The sequence below is a fragment of the Platalea leucorodia genome, assembly GCF_965183815.1.
Source record: "Platalea leucorodia genome assembly, chromosome: 18".
NCBI lineage: Eukaryota > Metazoa > Chordata > Aves > Pelecaniformes > Threskiornithidae > Platalea > Platalea leucorodia.
In genome coordinates this window covers 5,576,772-5,596,319 of record NC_138840.1, presented here as the reverse complement: position 1 = coordinate 5,596,319, position 19,548 = coordinate 5,576,772, and the positions used below count along the sequence as shown (strand labels likewise).

The window sequence follows — 19,548 nt, the reverse complement described above, 5'->3', positions numbered from 1 at the left end:
ATACTAATCTCTCTGTAAGGCAGTTATTTAGAGCCAAGAGTTTAGATATTATTGCAAAACATATGCTTAAAAGAGACTGGAAATGATGTTGGCAGTGTTACAGAGGGGAGCGAAACGCAGCTTTGGGTCAAAACAAAAAAAAAAAATAAATCTAAGCTTGTAAGCAATTCCCATGTGATAGTTTAGGAGAGCCAGCAAAAGCTTCTTCTAGAAAGAAAACAATACTGTGAGAACGAAGCTAACAAGAGCTGGCTCTTGGAAAAATAAAACGGCCAGTAATGAGCCAGAGAATTGCCAGCAGCACATATCCAAGAGAATCTTTCTGGGAAACCGACCCAAGTCATTACGCTGGAAAGCCCTGAGGGACTAGGGACCTTGAGGCTAAAAGCTGGCAAATTGCTTCATCAGTTAAGGTTGGTCCCAGTGTTTTCTACTGCGTAAGAATAATTTGTTTTAGCCTACAGGTCTCTACAGAGCAACGGGTAAATTCAGGCTGCTTCCTCTGGGAAGGGAAACGGAGTGCTCGGCAAAGCCCTGCCCAACGGGACGTTTTTAGAAGGTTTCCCACCACCGCTGACATCCCTTCAGCCCAGCAGCTGGCCCAGCACACTCAGGCTGTTGGCTTCGCTTTGCTTTACTCCCTGCGCACCCCTAGTGCTCCTCGGTGCCGCCGCCGCGGCCCTGCCAGTTACCTGGTGGGAAAATCGGCCGAGCTATTTCGGCCAGCACTGCACCAGCGAGCAGCTGCCACAAAACCATGATGACCGTGCCTCCACAAAAGCATCTTCTGGAGACTCATTCACCCCAAATGGATGCAGTCAGAGCAATTGTTCTGATGTACCTTGTTTTCCGGAGGGGTAAGGAGGAGCCCTTGCTCTGTCTCTCTGTTTCAGAGAGATTAGTTAATACACCAGGAAATAGGTGCACTGATGCAGGGTGATAAAGGCAAGGCTTTTGTTTGCAGCCTTCTCTTTCATTTCCAGTCCAGCTACTCGTAGTTACAGGAGTGTACCGAGAGCACAGAAGACGACGAATGTGATCTCTAACTGTGCTTCTGTGCTGGCAGAGAAAAATCCTGCATTGGCAGGGGATGTCAAGGTGCTGTCTAATAACTTTCCTCCTCTTGCAACTCCTTTTCTGATTCACGTTGCCATCTTCCTTGCAACTGACCTAAATAACATGTTCAGGCAGCACTGGAAGTATTTCCGCCTCGTACTTCAATAGCGGCAAGATCTCCACATCTGGAAAGGGTATTTCTCAGGAACGTCACACCACAGGTGGCTTAGGAGCTTCTTTCCCGAGAAAGGAAGAGAAGCACCCTGTCTCGTCTCCTTTCATCAGAAAGACTTCCCGGCTGCAGGAGAACAAAGGGTGCCCAGGAGCGGAGCAAACACATGCTACGGCTGTGCCCAAGCCCCAGCTAATCTGAACAATGTGGGCAGAGTATTCAGTTACCTCATTTCCAGGTGTGCTGTCAGCATGAGCCATGACTGGCTTGGGATGAAAGAGGAAAAACTGCTCCTAGATCTGGACTTGTCTGCAGCGTTTATGGTAATTATTGCCCAGCAGCCTTTAGTCCTTTAATGTCGTATCACACTCTCAGCCCTGAGCTTCTCTATAACCTTTTGATCACCGCTTGCCATTCCACTACAGAAGAGGCCGGAGGACAGAGTGCAGTCCCACCAGAGCCAAAGGCACGCCATCCCAGGCCGCAGGAAGAGGAAAGCGAAGAAAGCCACCGCAAAAGGACTTCAGCAAGTCAGCCATCCTCAGACACGCGATGATTACGTATGCTAGCAACATACAAGCACTTAAAGCAGTTGAATATTCAAACAATTGTAGTACCTCTCTAGATATTCACTTCGGCACCTTTTATAACATAACGTAACACAGTATTCAACAGCACTGCGCCACGGGAATACAGGGACAATCCAACCTCTATCACTCCGCAGTGCCTTCACACATGGAAAGATTTTTGATCCTCTCCCACTCTAATTCTTCCCTTTATCATAAGTTTAGGCACTCCTGATAGCCATGTAGATATCTCACCTCCTTACAACCCCCCGCAGACTACCGATTTCAATGTTATCTTACAGCAACGGCCTTCACAGGCTGTGCACTGAGTAAATGAAAAAGTAAAAAGTCAATTGAAAGGGCATTTATTGCCAACAAGGAAACAAACTGCGGGGAAATACAGGAAAGTGTTCCAAAGCTGCATGGGCTGCCACCGCGCTTCCAGCGCTCAAGCAAGGAAGCGCTAGCCTGGGGTTTGCACACTATAACTTGCAAGGCGGGTACTGGATCCTCTGCAGCCTAAGAGATCTCTTTTGTATTCAAAGGATACACATAAATACAGTTCCCCTATTGCAATAGAAAGGAAGTTAGGCTTGATCTGTACCACCTCTTTTTCAGGTAATTGAACTTCAAAACTAAAGCAGAAAAGATGCAAGCAAAACTCAGACATCTTTGTGCTACAGCGTGCCTGTTTAGTCCGTAACAGCTAGTCCGTATCTGCTATCTCTATATTTTTTATTAGCTCATATTTACTTTGGCTGCACATCCAAGCAGCCATTTAAACAGGGTGAGAGAGGAAAATCTTGGACTCTCAACAATGGCCAAGCAGTTTAATCTGCCACTGGGGACAATGACTTGACTCCTATTGGCGTTTTGCGCTGGCAGGGTCAAGTGTAACATGTGCTGAAGGAAGCACTAGGGAAGCAGATCCGCGGCCGTTCCAACAACACTGAGCATTTCCTTGAGTTATTCAGAGGTCCCTTTCCCCCTCGTGTGTAGAGAAAACAGCTCCAGCTGTCCAGTCACCTGCACTGGCTTCTCCACTTACTGGATTTATGACATTGGAGGCCGCTAACAGCTCCAGGTTAGATACAGCACATTCCTCTGGTTTATAGCTCAGACGTTCAAAACTAAGTTAGGAAGCAGTTAAGACTATGTCCTTGGCATCGGCCACCAGGTTGGTGCTGGAAGAGAATTTATATTCCTGAACAGAACTGGCACTGGGCAGGTTGGGCATAAACATCAACAAACTTTTGTCCAGCGATGACACCAATCGGGGTCTAGAGTTAATATTTATCCATGGTGCTGATTTAAGAAATTTTTTTTTTTTTTGTATTTGAGAAGTTGAAAATACTTTATATAAAAAGAACTCTGCAACTTGCAAGCCTGGGACAATCTACAGTAATATATTCAGAGCCAAGTAAAAAAATGCTACGAGTTAATGGTAACAGTCAGAAGACCACAGGCCAAATAAAGCTGAAGTGAGACTGCACTAAGAACAAGAACATAAATTTCAGGATTTTTATTCCATTGCTATTTGGATTCTGTGCTAACACATTTCTAAATAACTCTTGATTAACTATTAGGTTAGCCTGAGCGGACATGTCTTTCTGATTCCTCCCAGAGTAATATTATCCTCTCAGTGGGCTCCTGTTGAGTAAGGGCAGAATCATTTGCTAAAACCATTCTCCATTTAGCAAACACCAACAGACACAAAGTGAGTCACTCAGCAGCGGCACTTCTGCTAGGATAAAATACAGGAAGGTGGAAGCCATGTGGCATTCTTCAGTTTCCCCTTTCCTTTCACAATCAGACCCTTGATATTTTCTTCAACAGGAAAACTGACACTCCCCCTCCCTCTAAACTGCTGACAATTGTATTTTACACCTGGCAAAACCAGTGCAAAACGGAAGGAAGAGAAGAAACAAAGACCAAGGACTTTTCTCAGCAACTACATCTCCGCAGAACGGAGCGGTTTTCTTTCCAGCTGTAGCCAAAGACTACTTTAATGGACCAAGCCTAGTAACTACCTACCGGCCTTCGTGGGAAATGCCCCCTCCTCTCTGTCGAGTGACTGCAGAGGGAGAACGCTGCAGCAGCCTCACAGAGGACGGTCAGGGCTGTCAAGCCTGGCTGTGGCACCCAGGTCCCACTGAAACCACCAGAGCACGGGCACCCGAACCTCTCCGCTTGCAAACTCTCAGCCCTCATACTTGAATGTCCTATCCCTCAGAAGCGATCCTAAACTCTCGGTAGTAATCTGAAGATTAAATAATACTGGTAAAGTTTCTCTGCCCCCTAACAACTGGTCTTTTCCTTTTCCTAGATGCAGCTGGTGTCTATTGTTATAGCTGTCCTTTTTCTTTCCTTTTTCTCTTTTTTTTTTTTTTTTTAAACAGAGTAAAACGTTTAGATTTGTTTTCAATGACATCACCAGGCAAAACATTATCAAGTTCTCTCTTAATTTTTCCAGTTTGGCCATCAAAACGATCCCTATTTCAGCAGAAATAGTCCAAGCCCCCCAAGGAACGAGGTGTAGCAGCTTGCACTCTGGAGTTGAATGCTGAGCAAAACTGCTCGTGGCATTCGCACCACCTTCTTGCCAGGCCAAGCTGGGTGCTCCGTGGTGGGCGCGGGCAACCCAAGAACAGGGGATGTCAACCAGGGATACTGAATAATGAACACCAGAGGAGAAATGGTTTCCTTACTTGAGCAATTACAAGCAGTTATGAAGCTGTTTGTCTAGTTAAGAAGTTTGGCTTTTATTCAGACCAGCCAGCCAGGCAGTCCGTCCCCAGTTTTCCGTAAACACCTTCTTTGTCTATGGAAACGTTCTCACAGGGAAGGTGAGGCAGAGGAAAAAGGTTTACACTCATGTCTCACTCACGAGGCTACTGATGCAATTAGGGCTCTTCAAGCACGGCCTCATGCAAGCTAAGGACAGTGAAAAGCCCACAGACATGAATGAGGACCCCAGCGGGCCACCATGAAAATCTTGTGTATCAGTGCTGTAATTACCATAAAAGTCCTTTTCCAGGGAGTGGGAATCACTTGAGCACTAAGAGTAACCAATTTATTCCATTCTCCTGCTGGCATTTCAAAAAACAGCGGGCCACGTAACAGCATTAGGAACACAGCAGAAAGCATCTTATCTTGTAGAGCAAGCGAGTCCCGGCTGTGAACAGAACCAAGCGCTTCCAAAGTCGACGCACTGGGAATTTCAGTAACCTGCCCGCAGAGAAGTTTTCCCTGGCTCCGTCAGTTAAGGGTTCACCGCCATCTTAAAGCTGCTAGATCCAAAAGCCAAAAGAACATCACTGAGCTCACACCCCTCAGAAATCTATTGACCAGTGAAGACTGCCCATAGCCACACAAGGCTCTACGGAAAAAAAAAAAAGCATGTGGGATCAGGGCAACCACAACGACATGGGCCAGGAAAGAGCCTCCTGCCTTCCCTCCCCATGATGATCTCGGAGAGCTGAGCCACCCAGCTGCCAGCTGTGTCCTCGGACAGCATGGCCGTTTCAGAGCCCGCTTGAAACGAACTGCAGTGTAAACAGGAAGCGGAGCTGACAGCAGCCGTGCTGCAGATGGCTGCAAATCCTGCAGAGGGAACGGCAGGGACCTACCATCCTCCCAAAGACCAAGGAACCAGCCTGAGCTTCAGCACCCCAGTCACCACTCAGCTCTTCGGGTGCTATTCTGCAGGCAGGGGAGATGCACAGATTTTCCACCAAGAGGCACCTCAAAAACATCCAACACGGAGAGACAGTGGTGCTCCAGAAGCTGAGACCACGGAACTGTTCACAGGGCTTCTTGCTAGGGAATTCTGGATATTTCCAAACGCCACCCTGCCTTCGGCGTGTCCCCACCACTCCCTGTGTACAGGTTGAAGGAGTTCTTATTCCAAAACATACTTCTTGCTGTAGAGCATCCACTATATAATTAGTGCCCACAACTAACTATATTGCCTGTATTTTTGTCTCCTATGCTATGCCACCAGCCTTAAAAGTATACAAAATTACAGACCTAGCAGGCTAAGAATGAAACTAATGCTCACAACTCGGTGCCTCTAAGGAAGCAGCCAGCAAGAGAAGGAGGCAACCATACAGTCTCCATCCTAGGAAAAGGAAAGAAAACGGCACAAAAATAAGACAGCAGAAATGTCAGGCTTCCCCTTTCCTCCTGTCCTGCTGATGGCCTGCCTGTCGGGAAGTTATACCATGTTTCGACAAAGCAAATTAGGGAAATAAGGCAGCTTCAACACCTTTGTGAACACCAGAAAAACATGACTCATGCCAAAGGCAGCGATTTAAATATGAGAGACTCCTAAGGAAATATCCAAGAAATCGCTTCTCAAATATTAACAGGAAAGGAGTATTTGACAACCACACATTCAGAGCAGCTAGAAGAGCCGCAGATTTCTAATGCTTGGTAGAGGAGTCAGAAAAGCAGAACTCTCCCCGCACTCTTCCCTCGCTGGGCACTGGTGGCCCGTGCTGCCACCAGGACGCTGCGTCCATCAGACCTTCGGCCTGGTCGAGGGCAGCCTTCCCTGTGCTCCTGGAATGGGTTTTCCACTTTGGAAAGATTGCTTTATGATTTTCAAAACTGGGAAACAGCAAGCGTATTCAATTCAATTCTAAGTATAGAGACCTCCGTATCAAAGCCTGCACGGTGAAGATAAGTAACCACCATCGCATGCCATCCATTTGAGCTTTGAGTCAGCGCAGAGTAATTCCTGCTAACGTGCTTCACCCCGGCTAACTATGAAGTATATCCAACGTTTCCATGAATTCTCATGAAAGAGTCAAAGTGATTAATGTAACCACAAGTACAAAACACCAACAAAACTGGAAACCAAAAAAGAAAACATTACCTGGAAGAAAACATAACAATCTGAAACAAAACTGTGGCCAGGAAAAAATACATTTTGAAAAGATGCTGGTTTTTAATAGCAAGGTTCAAACTGTGACTTTTGAGTCTTTGTTTAACACAGACACACACACAAAAAGCAAGGCTTTGAGGAGCCTTTCCCCGGACCCACCCTGGGATTCTCTGGAAACATAGCAACCATTTAGGATGTGTCGAAAGTTTCTCTATATTAACGTTTGAGCATTTGTTCTAAGTTTACTTCCGAGTTTATTGGTTGGGTAAAGTTTCAGAGCTTTCTTAATAAAATACAGCTTAAGCATTGCAACTTTCCAGTCTGGGAAAGAGACACGGCCGAAAGATGGTTTTTTTTTTTTTTTTCTTTCAAAAAGCGGTGTGAGCTTGTGCTTCCGAGAAGAAACCGAAGCGGAGCTCCCCGAGCGAGCTACATCCCGGGGAACCACAGGGGCACCCCAGCCGGGCTCCCGGGGGTGCCCCGTCCCCGGGCAGCGCCAGGTTCACCGCCCACGGAGCCGCTTTCCCTCCCCGCCGCCCCGGCCCCGGGGCAACCCCCGCCATCGCCCCGACCCTCCCGGGGCTGCGGCGGCCAAAGCGGGCGGCAGCGGCGGCTCCCGCCCCGGCTCCCGGCCTGTCCCGACCCACCTGGTCGGCGTCCCGGGGCCGCGCCCCGCTCGCTGCTGGCCCCGGCGATGGGCAGGCTCGGCGCGGCTCGGCTCGGCGCGGCTCCCCAGCCCCACGGCGCGGCGCGGAGCCCGGCCCGGCCCCGCCCGGCCCGGGGCGGGGCTGAGGGGCGGCGGGCTCGGCCGTCCGGTGCCCGCCCCGCCCGATCGCTCGCTGCGGGAGCCGGGAGGGGGTTACACCGGGGGGACGCTCCCGCCAGCCCGGGCGTCCCCGGCTCGGGTGCTGCCCGGGAAGCCGCGGTGCGCGGCGGAACCCCCGGTCCCCCGGCGGGGCTAAGCCCTTCGCCTCCCCGTTGCCCCGTCGCCTCTACCGCCGAGCCCGCCCGCCCCGCCGCGCTTCCCCGCTGCTCGGCTCGGCGGGGCCGCCCGCAGGGCGCGGCAGTGGCTCCGGGAGAACCGGCCGGCTGCGGGCCCTTCTCCCTCCGGACGGGCGGTGGAGAAAGCCCCCAGCTCCCGGCCCGTGGCGGGGTCCCGGGGTCGGCTCCCGGCGCCGGACGCGAGGCGGCCCCGCGGGGCTCTGCCCGCCGCCTGCCCTGCGGCTCCCCCTCCTGGCAGCGCCCGCTCCCTCACGGCGCTGCCGCCGGCTCGCAACGAACCCCACGGCTGAAACGCCCGGGGAGCCCGGGGGGCGCCGGGCCGTACCGGTCACCGAGGCTGCGGTTCAGAGCCCGGCCTGCGCGCCCCGGGAGGCCGCAGACGAGCCCCGGAGCCCCCGGCGGCAGGATCCTTCCCACACCAAGCTTGAGGCCACCCGCGGGCCCGTGCCCTCCAGCTGCCCGGCGCCGCTCCCGCCCGGCCCCGACGGACCGGGCCGGGCCGAGTCTCCCGAGCGGCTTCGACCGCCGGAGCCTCAGGGCCGTGACACCGGCAGAGACGCCCCCGCCTCCGGGGGAAGGTCGGGCCGGGCCGGGCCGGGCCAGTCCCGCCTGCCCGCTGCCGCGGTTAACGGGGCTGCGCTCGGCCTCCGCGGGCGGCGGGACCCGGTACGCTCCGCCTGGGCCCCGCCGTCGCCACGGAAACGGCCTCGCGCGCGACCTCTGACCCCTCCCAAGCCCCGCCCCTTCCGGCCAGTCCACAGCGCCTGGAGCTCCACAGCGCGGCGGCGGCACCGGGCCGGGCCGGGCCGGGCGGGACCGGGCGGGGGCACCGCGGGGCGGGACCGGCCGGGGCGGGGCAGGGCAGGGGCACCGGCACCGGCACCGCGGCGGGGCGGGAGGCTCGAGGCCCGAGTCAGGCGAGCGGAGGCCGCCGCCGCCCGCCGCCATGTCGGCCGCCTTCAGGAAAGCCGCCAAATCGGGGCAGCGCCCGCACCGCGAACGGGCACAGGTCAGTGCGCTGCGCCGGGCCGCCGTCCGCCTCGGCCGGGCCGTCCCGGGCCGGGCCCTGCCGCGGATCGCCGGTGGCGGCGGCCGCCCATGCTGTTCTCTGCCTTTCCTCCTAGCCCGCCTGCCGGCAGAAGCTGGGCTTGCTGGAGAAGAAGAAGGACTACAAGCTCCGCGCCGAGTGAGTGGGGCCGCCGCGAGGGGAGGGCGATAGGACAAGGGGAAATGGCCTCAAGCTGCACCAGGGCAGCTTTAGGTTGGATATTGGGAAAGCTTCTTCCCCGAAAGGGCTGTCAGGCCCTGGCCCAGGCTGCCCAGGGCAGGGGCTGAGTCCCCATCCCTGGGGGGATTTAAAAGCCAGGGAGATGTGGTGCTGAGGGACATGGGTTAGTGGTGGCCTTGGCAGTGCTGGGTTAGCGGTTGGACTCGATGATCTTAAAGGGCTTTTCCAACCGAAATGATTCTGTGACGGCTCCAGGCTGGGCCTCAGGTGTGGCTTCAGCACGGGGAGCAAGGCGGGCAGCCCCATCAGTGTTCCCGGCTCTCCCCGGGCTCCGGAGCGTTATCCTCTGTCTGGCCAGAGTGGTTTCTGCACCACGGTGTCACAGATTGCAGAGACGATGTGAAGAGCTGGTGTTCTTGGTTGCACAAAGTGGTGTACCTGATCCCAGCTAGCAGGCACTTTCATAGAAACAAATGTGATGTGCACAGACAGCTCAATATCCCTCTGGTTGAGTCAGAGGGAAGGGGAACACGGAGGACGAAGGCCTCACAGAATCGTTATTATTGTAATTAATACAAAACCTATAAGTATTATCTTTCATCTTCAGTGACTGATTCTGCAGAAGATCTAGCAGTCCGAAGCAGCTTAGTAAGCTTTGCAAAATGGGTGAATGTGTTTCCATCCCTCCTCTAACACTTACTGTTGGACACTATTCATTTCCAGCTTTGTTAAGGAATAAACTGTAAAGCTAAAGTCACATGTTGGTGTCCAGCTCTCCATGTGGAGCCTTGTCTGCTGTCTCAAAGCTCTGAGCGTCACTTTGAAGGACTCAGCATCTCATCAGGGAGCGTAAACATGGAGAAACTGCTGAACAACTTCGGGTTTTGTTTTTTTTTCTCCCCAGTGACTATCACAAGAAACAGAATGCCCTCAGAGCACTTCAAAAGAAAGCTCTGGACAAGAATCCTGATGAGTTCTACTTTAAAATGATACGTGCAGGGCTCCAGGTGAGAATCTAAATTGCCTTCAAGCAGGGTTACACTCCGTTACTCTTAAGTAACATCATTTTCTTTCCTACCTTGTTTTGTTTTTAATTTATGAATTAGTAAATAAATTAGCAGACTTGGTTTGGTGCCTGTGGAAAGGCTTTGAAGAAAATGAGGGGCAAAGGACAAAAAGGTTCTTTTGCTTTTATTATTAGGACCCATAGTACACCATAGCTAGAATGGTATCCGTCTGTAAGCGCTATGTTCCGTCTGGTTTTAGGATGGAGTTCATATAATAAAGCAGCCAAAGGATGAAGTGACCCCCGAGCAGGTGAAATTGATGAGGACACAGGATATTAAATATGTGGAAATGAAAAGAGTGGCAGAAGCCAAGGTAATACTTGACTTTTTTAGTGTTTCCCAGTTTGCTCAGAATTGTTCTTTTTATTGTGTTTTTTTTGTTGTTGTTGGCTGTTTTGTTTATATTTAGTGGAATCTGATTTGTGTAATACTGAAAATGATAGATGGAAATGTCAATGGAGCTCTGTATATAGAACCTAAAGGTATACTGAATGATAAAAACTATACTATGCATTGTTATAAAACATGGCGATTTCTTACGGAAATTTCAGACATTAAACACGTACTTTTGGTTCTCATATTTATAAAGAATTGAGGATTATTGTTACTGGAGTGGGTGGTTTGACTATGGTAGGCAGGCAATCAACAGAAATATGACCCACTTCTGAAGGTGTTTTGTGCTCTGATGTTGATCCGCACACCATCACTGCAGATAAAAAATTAAAGTCAGCTTTGAATTTTCCTTCGTACTTTGGCTAGTGATTTCATGGTAATCATTCCTACTTTGTCTGCCATACAGATAACTTACTGTTTTGAAAATTGATTTGTCCATGTTTGGCTGGGCTATTACCTCTACTCAAAAAGGTTACAAAGACATAACATAAATATAGACTAGATGTATTTTCAGAGATTAAAAAGGAAGAGTTCTGATGCTTGTAAGGTTGAGAAACAAACAAGCATTTACTTCAGGGAGACATTACTTACATTGTTACAGATGTTTGGCAAAACAGAGATTAACTTTGCTTTCCTGCAGAAAATCGAGAGGCTGAAGTCGGAGCTCCATCTGCTGGATGCTGAGGGGAAGAATCCCAATAAGCACGTGTTCTTCTTTGATACCAAAAAAGAGGGTGAGAATGAAATCGGTTTTATCAGAAAGCTTGTTCTGCGATGTTTTACTGTAGGCTGTTGAAAATAGCATGGTGCTTTCTTTATGCTGTTGTCATAAAAAAAAAGATTTTTGTTTTTCAGGAGTAATAATTCAGGTGCTCTAGAAATCTCTTTTGATTATTAGATAAGACCTCGGTTCTGCGGGAGCTATGTTGCTGGGGCTTCCCGTTGCTGACTTAAGCTGCATGTTTGGAAGGTTTGCTGAGCATTAGTCCAAGAAGTCCTTGTGAGTTTATTCCTAAATTTCTTTTTATTTATAGTTCAGGAGTTTGATATTGCAACTCATCTGGATACTGTTCCAGAGCTCGTAGATAGAGTGTACAACCGACCGACCATTGCAACATTGCAGAAGGAGACACTGAAAGGAGCTACTGATCCTGCCCACTTAAAGGTAGTTTGTACTGCCACTATTTGTGGCAGTTTTTATAGTTTTCTTAATGTTTTACATCTTTTATATAATAAGCACTAAAGAGGATTCGTTGGACCGTTGTGGAGGAGAACAAAGTTGTTCTCTTGTCTTAGAATTTTTATTGGTGACACAAGGCTGTAGTGGATGTCAGTTGATCATCAAGTGCCTGGAGCCTACAGTCAAATCTTCTCCTGGACTGACACGGAGAACTTGTTCAGTCGTATCCCAGTCCACTGTGGATTATAAATGAAGAGGCGTGATGTATGCGCCAGAAAGGAATGGTATAGATCTGATTAGGCAGTTTCCTTGGCAAAATTGATATGTTTCTCCTCCGCTACACGACGTACACCTATGGGACTATCTTTTCATTAGATTGCTGCAGTTTTAAGCGTGATTTTTGCAGCATCCGCTGTTAAGTCTCCCCTCACACCTCCCCAAAAACCCTTACACCCCTGAATAGGGATGTGAAGAAGCTTATTCCAACATAGATGTATATACTGTTGGGTTTCTGATCTCATGGTATTTTTCAGTTAGGTTCTGAGCCTGAAGTGGCTTGAGATTCAGGACTTGTCTCCCCCCATTTCTTCTTAAAGACAGTTAAGCTACAGTCTCACTTCCCAGCTTTCCTAATTTAAAGTGTTTCATGATCCTTCAGGATAAATTGCTTATGCAATCAGCTTTGATTCTGGTGCTTTAATATCACAGCACTTCTGTCCTAGAAGCAGCTATACTCGGCTTTAACACTGTAAACACCGCTTAATTAGTTTAGATATATTGGCAGTCCTGTAAGCTTGAGTTGGTGTGTGTCAGGTAAAAACAAAGTTGTCTAAAATTGCTGATTGGTAAATTTGTAACCTGTTGTTTTCTGAACCAGATGTCAGATAACAAACACCCTGTGGTCCCTTTCTTCTTGCCAGCTTTCTCCGTTTGGCTTGTCAGTAAAGCAGTTGGACAAGTTGTAGACTGACAAGTTTTCTCCTCTAGATGTCTGAGTCATTTTAAGCACGTTGGGATCTGTTCTCCTTAATTTAATTACTTAAATCGCACCTGCACTAATACCATTTCTGTGCTGGGAAAGCCATCCGCTCTTAGTAGGTAAACGTGACCAAACAAGTTGCATTTTGGGAGGCCTCTGTGCAATTTCTAAGCGCTTCAGGAATTGGTCTCTGGTCTTTTTTTTTTTCTTCCCCCACCCCTGGATAAACTGGGTTTTGTTAGGGCGTTAAATGTTATCTTGCACTCAACACTGAAATTCAGAGGATTTAGAAAAATGAAATTCCAGCCACTTACTGAACAAGGTTACACAGCATCTAAACTAGGTTAGAAGAGGTTTGTTTTTTTATGTTTGGATTTAGGAGATTAAAACAAGCACAAAGAATTAAGTCCTAACTAGAAAACCCTCTAGTATGAGAATCAAGATGGTAAAACGGTTCTCTGGAATCTAGCCACAGAATTGAAGCAGCATTCTTTAATATGATTATGATTTAAAAATGTAAAAAAATGTTTGTGAGGTTCAAGCACCTCAGAATTGGTCAGTTACAGATTGTAGTGTCTTGTTCCTCTCTCTGTCTTAAAAATGCCTTTTTTTTTCTTTTTCCAGAAATTAGCCCAGCAAAGGAAGAATCAGTATGACCTCCTGAAGCAGCGCATTGAAAGAGAAAAGGCCATGTTTGTTATTGCACAGAAAATCCAGACACGTAAAGATCTTTTGGTGAGGGATTTCGTTCTGGTTCTTTGAATCTGTTTCTTTTTTTAAGGTCACTAGGTCTGGTTTTGTATGTATGTGTTTCTTCACTCTGATTTTATACTGATACTTCCAGATAACTCCTAAAAATAAGTAATCCTCTTTTAGAATGGAAAAAGCGAGGAGATCATAGAATCGTCAAGGTTGGAAAAGACCCTTAAGATCATCGAGTCCAACCGTTAACCTATCACTGCCAAGGCCATCTATACCATGTCCTCGAGCACCGTATCCATCCGTTCTTTAAATACCTCCAGGGATGGCGACTCAACCACTTCCCTGGGCAGCCTGTTGCGATGCTTGACCACCCTCTCGGTGAAGAAGTTTTTCCTAATATCCAACCCAAACCTGCCCTGGCGCAGCTTGAGGCCGTTCCCTCTCATCCTATCGCTTGTTCCTGGGGAGAAGAGACCGACCCCCACCTCACTACAGCCTCCTTTCAGGCAGTTGTACAGAGCAATAAGGTCTCCCCTCAGCCTCCTCTTCTCCAGGCTAAACAACCCCAGTTCCCTCAGCTGCTCCTCATCAGCCTTGTGCTCCAGACCCTTCACCAGCTTCGTTGCCCTTCTCTGGCCACGCTCCAGCCCCTCCATGTCCTTCTTGTAGTGAGGGGCCCAACACTAAACACAGTACTCAAGGGGCGGCCTCACCAGTGCCGAGTACAGGGGCACCATCACCTCCCTGGTCCTGCTGGCCACTCTATTCCTGATACAAGCCAGGATGCCATTGGCCCTCTTGGCCACCTGGGCACACTGCTGGCTCACGTTCAGGTGGCTGTCAACCAACACCCCCAGAGATGAAGCATTGCAGTTGTTCCACAGCTAGTAAATTGTATCTGCTAGTCCAAGCAAGGACAAAGACTCAACTTTGAAATGGTGCTCACAAGTCTTTTCTAAAATACTGTTGCCATCTCTCAAGTACTGAATGAATGCTTTCAAGTAGGAGAGGCAAGGAACCATTTCTGTAGGTTATGAGAAGATCTTAAAAATCCCAATGACCAAAAAAATTATTTGTCTCGATGGGACTCACCATTCACTGGTGCTTGTGAACAAAACAGATTGTGCCTGACAGCCTAAAGGCGGAAAGAGCGGACAGAAACAGAATTCCCACCTAAACAGTGGAAGGTGACCATTTTTCACTAATGCCTTGTTACTCCCAGACAGGGGCTTTCTTATTTGTATGAGGGTGGGTTGTTTTGGTTTGGGTTTCTTTTCTTCTTCGTACATGCCAGAAAATATTTTTTTCTTCTTTTCCAGGACAAAACTCATAAAGTAAAGGTGAAGAAAGAGACAACAAATGGTCCAGCTATTTACAAATTCAAATTTCAGCGGAAACGTTAGCCATTCCATTAAATAATTGTTGCCGTCTTTGCTTAGGAAGAAAGAGGATTCGCCTTACGAAGAAGGACTGATAACACCGTATCAGTTTGTTTTTCACTGCAGCCTAGCACTTTGTTAAAACAAATTGCTGTGGGCCTGTGGTAGCCATAAATATATTGTATCTAATTAATTGATTAATAAATCAGAGAGTTTGTTCTCTTGTATTTACAGTGGGAAGCCACAAGAGGTGCCTGAACATCCTAGTAATACGCACCATAAACAATCCTTGAAAAGTCAAGGTCAAAATTAAGAGAGCAGGAGATGGGTTGCACGCAGCCCGCGGGCAGAGAAGGTGCTCTGGGCTCGTTACCTTCAGCTCTGTGGCCGGTGACCGTGACACCTCCAAAACCATACGAGATTTCAGGTCAGCTTTTTTTAGCTATCTTTTAAAGCAGGGTAAAGTTGAATGACTATCTTTCTAATCACTCACCCCCTCCAGCCCCAAATCCCTCTAATTTTCCCATTCTGCTTTATCTGCACTAAAAAGTATTCCTTATATACTAAAGTATTCCTTATATACTAAAGTATTTCACTTTAAAATGTATGAGGTGAAAGGCAGTGCTAAATTCAGGCACCGTATGAGCCAAAGACTATTCTGGAATGGTGCTAGAAGCAGGCAATTGTTTCTTCCAGTGTACAGAAAGGAAGCAAAACTCGCCCTTTATGAATAGTTTTCATAGCCGAGGAGCTGTTTGTGCTTATTCTGTCTTCTGCCGTACGCTGGGGTGGTGCCCGTGCCACGCCGAATTTCCAGTGTTGCCTACCGAGTTCGAAGAGAGGCGATACTGATATTCACAGGGAGAGACAATACAGAAGCCGGCTGCGGGACAGAAGTTTGTCCTCTTTTGTTTAGATTGTGCTTGTTGCGATGTTGGTAGTTGGAAGGGGGTTTCAAGTGAGAACAATAAAGACGCATCCTTGAGTGTCCCGGAGCAGTTCAGGCAAGTTGAGAGAGCCTGGGCGTAAACATTCCTTTTCTTATCTCTCTCCTTGCACTGTGTCTGCCAATAATGAGCACATGCCCATGCAAGATGGTAATAAAAAAAAAAAAAAAGATGCTCTTCTCAAGCTCTTCCCACTTCGGGAGCCTTCCTAGCCTCTCTCGGATGAAACGCGACTTTTCTACGTGCTCAAATGCCGCCTCAGATGTCGTTTCTGCCATTGCAACAATCGCGGGGTGAATTTTTTTCTGGGAAGGATTAAGGGAGGTGCTATGCTTTGCTCTGAAAAGTCCTTAGGATGCTCTCCTGCGGGAGGTGAAGTCCTGCCGTTCCAGCGGTAACGGCGCTACGAACCATCGCGCACCCGACGGCCAGGAGGGAAGATGAAGCAGAGCGCCCGGGAGAACCTTTCTCCTTTCCCTCCCTCCCGGGAAAACACACCCGCCACTGAAAGCTGCAACGCTTTTTTCCCCCCGTGAAAATCGGCTTCCCCGCCGCTGGCAGAAAAACGGCAAGAAACGGCAAGAACCGGCAAGAACCGGCGGCGGGACCCCCAACCGCCGCGGTCCTCCGGGAGGGCGCGGGCCGGGCCCGGCCGGCAGGGGGCAGCAGCGCGCCGCGGCGGGGCCGGGCCGAGCCGAGCCGAGCGGAGGGGCCCGGGCCGGGCCGGGCCCAGCCGAGCCGAGGGGACCGGGCCGGGGGGCCAGGGGAACCGGGCAGGGCCGGAGCGGTCCCCCCGCGTCTCCCGGGGAAAGGGTCCCGGCGGTTCTGCCCGCAGCGGCCGTGCGAGCGAGCCCGGCTCTCCGCTGCTCCCGAGTCCCCGCACGGTCCGTGCTCTGCCCTGAGCTCCGGGCTCCTGCGGCTGAGGGGTGACAAAAGTGCCCGATTCTGGCTGTTTTGCCGTCTCTGGTCTTCCAGGCTCCGGAGCCGGTCCCAGGGGAGCAGCCTTCCCTTCTCTCATGGTCGTTTTGAACAGACCCTGAAGGTCTGACAAGCGTAATTCATCGACTTGGGCAGCTTAAGCTGGCAACGTTCAGAGAAACGCAAAAAGCAAGAGGAACGAAAAGCGAGCCCGATTTTAAGAAAACTGTCAAGTTCACCTCTGTTTTTTGGGACCTAAAAGGTTGTTTTAAAACAAAAACAATATTGTTTTTAAAACATACCTCAAAGCCCCCACTAGACTGGCTGGGTGTCTTTGAAGTGAAATCTCTTTTAGATTGAGATTTAAATGGATAAATATTTGATCCATATCCATCCTTAATTTTACCTGCATCAGGAGAGTTACTGGGAAGGATGGGAAAGAAAAGCAGCAATTCCATGGGAAGACCCCAAAGGAATTCCTTATCGTCTGGCAGGAGCCGAAGAGTAACAACACGAAGAGGAACAGCTCATCAGCCCGATGCTCGAAGTGCCCGGCGCGCTGCCGATCCCATCGGTAGATCAAGTGCTGCAATGGGCGCAAATCACCTAATCCCTGGAAGGGAGCCATCTCTTCCCAGTAAAGGAGCAAGATATTATGGGATGCAGTAGGTAGCTGCGAGGCTTTGAGCGGTCAGTGCTCTCAACAGGGGAAGTTATAGGTCAAGTGCCGTACCGCTTATTCTCCTGGTGGTAGTTCTCCTCGGTCCGCTGGCATGGGGGAGCTGCAAGCTTTCAGTGAAGACGCGGCAGTTGCACGTTGGCTGTGCGGGATACGAGGAGCAAAAGCGGTTCTGAGTTACTTTTCCCTGGGAAACCATGAAAGTCTTAAAGGGAAACCGGAGCACTGTTAGGTCCACGGTGTTGCATCGAGCAGACCTCTTGCTGGACCCCGACCACAAAAGCCTAGGTACAAATCCAGCGTGGAGTGGTTTATCATCTTGTGGCCACAACATACTGAAAGGAGGTGCCAGCTCTCGTGCACAAACACATTTCACCTACTCCTGCCTGCAACGTTCAAGGATTTGGTGGGTGCTGATCACCGAACTTCCACCTTCGCAGACAGGGCTGACCGACATCTCCTGCCCTGCAGAGCTCCCAACGGCTACCAGCAAAACAAACGCACCATCTCAAAGAGCAAAACCAAAGTTCTTTTATCTGACCAACAGCCTTCGTTGCGTTTCACAGTATTACTGTGGCTCAGTGTCCAGAGAAACATTCAGGCAGTTGATGCTGAAAACGCCATCATAGGTTAAACACTGTATTTTGGTGCCAAGACCCAGCTCCCTGCAGTGCTGATGAATGGGAAAAGGGCTGCCTGCTGGAAGGGAGAATCTGGTTTGATTTTCCTTGGCAGACAAGCCTGTGCGTTTTTGAAACTGTGGGGAGCAAAAATGGTGCCCGGGTTCTGTTTGGCCATAGCTCAGGAAGATCCCCAGTCCCATTTCACATCTTGAAAGAAACTGGACAGGAGCTATCTGAAAACAGCTTCCCAGTCCAACATCACACTCCAAAACAATTAAAGGAGGAGCGGCTGGGGGAGCTGGGGGGGCTCAGCCTGGGGAAGAGGAGGCTGAGGGGAGCCCTCATCGCTCTCTGCAACGGCCTGAAAGGAGGCTGGAGCCGGGGGGGTCGGTCTCTGCTCCCCAGGAACAAGCGATGGGACGAGAGGGAACGGCCTCAAGCTGCGCCAGGGCAGGGTTGGGTTGGGTATTGGGAAAAACTTCTTCCCCCAAAGGGCTGCCAGGCCCTAGCCCAGGCTGCCCAGGGCAGGGGCTGAGTCCCCGTCCCTGGGGGGATTTAAAAGCCAGGGAGATGTGGTGCTGAGGGCCATGGGTTAGTGGTGGCCTTGGCAGTGCTGGGTTAATGGTTGGACTTGATGATCTTAAAGGTCTTTTCCAACCTAAATGATTCTGTGATTCTGTGATTCTAAAGCTTTGAGGCAATAAACAAGGACAAGGAGGGTTTTATGGAGAGCATTGGACTCTCCCCTCAGCTTCACAATTAACCTTTAATAGGGAAGTTAGATGCCTATTCATATAACAGCTATCTGCGTGCACTTGCACAATCCTTGTTAATGCTAATTCCACATTCAAAAAAAAAGGCAAAATATGTGGGTGCAATCGCAGAATAACTTCAGACCGCCAGAGGAAAAAAACCAATATATCAGGGAAGCAATACTGGAAGTGTCTTACAGGATTGTCATGAGACTTCATCTGGACCAGCATATGCAGGTCACCAAGACTCGAGAGAGATTAGTGCACAACGGGAGAGATGAAAGAGCCTCTAAGATGCAGAAGGAAATTGAGAGTGTCTGACAAACAGGACTGGGTCTTGGCTCCTTCAGCCTAGCAAGATAAAGGCTGTACAAGTGCCTTAAAAAGCTTACAGACAGCAAACAGCATGAAAATACTCACGGCAGAGAAAAGTGCTGGCACAGACACAACTGTATGAACTGCCCAGGAACAAATTGGGGCTGGAAATCATGTTTTCCAGGAGGTTCTGGAAAAGCCTCTATCTCTAAGAGATATTTAAGAAAGAACATCATTTGTGTCTAGGGTTACAGGACATGGTTGCCACCGTATGGCAGCAGATGGCTCTGGTGCAGGGCAGTGTCCCTGTGGGTCGGTCACTGGGCCCAACAGCTCCCGCCAGGGCACACTGCAAAGGGCCGAAGCCTTCCCTTCAGTTCATCTGTCAGACCTGGCTCTTGGTTTGACTCCCAAAGCCCTTAGCTTATTTTCCTCATCCTAAAGCACTGAAAAGAGAGTTGGGGTTGTTCAGCCTGGAGAAGAGAAGGGTCTGGGGAGAGCTTATGGCAGCCTTCCAGTACCCGAAGGGGGCCTACAAGAAAGCTGGAGAGGGAGTTTTTGCAAGGGCACGTAGTGATAGGACAAGGGGTAATGGCTTTAAACTGAAAGAGGGGAGATTTAGATTAGATATGAGGAAGAAATTCTTCACTGAGGCACTGGACCGGGTTGCCCAGAGAAGCTGTGGATGCCCCCTCCCTGGAA

The 19,548-nt window shown here is 49.6% G+C and overlaps 2 protein-coding genes across 5 annotated transcripts in view; one reads left to right on the top strand and one right to left on the bottom strand.

Moving 5' to 3' along the window:
- The window catches only part of FHL3 (four and a half LIM domains 3), a 31,684-nt gene extending 23,459 nt beyond the window's left edge, over positions 1-8,225 (bottom strand). Inside the window, exon 1 of one of the 3 annotated variants that reach the window (XM_082329831.1) lies at positions 8,010-8,225. The gene's annotated coding sequence lies outside the window, so the exon portion shown is untranslated. Of the gene's footprint in view, positions 1-7,329; positions 7,449-8,009 lie in introns of those variants that run through there. The other 2 variants (XM_082329828.1, XM_082329830.1) reach the window with 2 other exon arrangements.
- Positions 8,226-8,549: 324 nt separating this feature from the next.
- Positions 8,550-14,845, top strand: UTP11 (UTP11 small subunit processome component). 2 transcript variants are annotated; one of them, XM_082329567.1, is made up of 8 exons: positions 8,550-8,693; positions 8,809-8,870; positions 9,817-9,919; positions 10,179-10,292; positions 11,013-11,106; positions 11,407-11,537; positions 13,156-13,266; positions 14,553-14,845. In XM_082329567.1, exons 1-8 carry the CDS (start codon positions 8,631-8,633, stop codon positions 14,634-14,636), a joined length of 762 nt encoding a protein of 253 aa, XP_082185693.1. In that variant the 5' UTR covers positions 8,550-8,630; the 3' UTR covers positions 14,637-14,845. The 2 variants fall into 2 exon arrangements, with proteins under 2 accessions (XP_082185693.1, XP_082185694.1); XM_082329568.1 differs by lacking the exon at positions 14,553-14,845 and adding an exon at positions 13,408-13,623.
- Positions 14,846-19,548: the final 4,703 nt, after the last annotated feature.

Coding starts and splice junctions, on each gene's coding strand:
- UTP11 (XM_082329567.1), top strand. CDS start 8,631: ATGTCGGCCGCCTTCAGGAAAGCCGCCAAATCGGGGCAGCGCCCGCAC. Junction 9,920..10,178: donor TGATACGTGCAGGGCTCCAG/GTGAGAATCTAA, acceptor GTCTGGTTTTAG/GATGGAGTTCATATAATAAA. Junction 11,107..11,406: donor CTTTGATACCAAAAAAGAGG/GTGAGAATGAAA, acceptor TTTTATTTATAG/TTCAGGAGTTTGATATTGCA.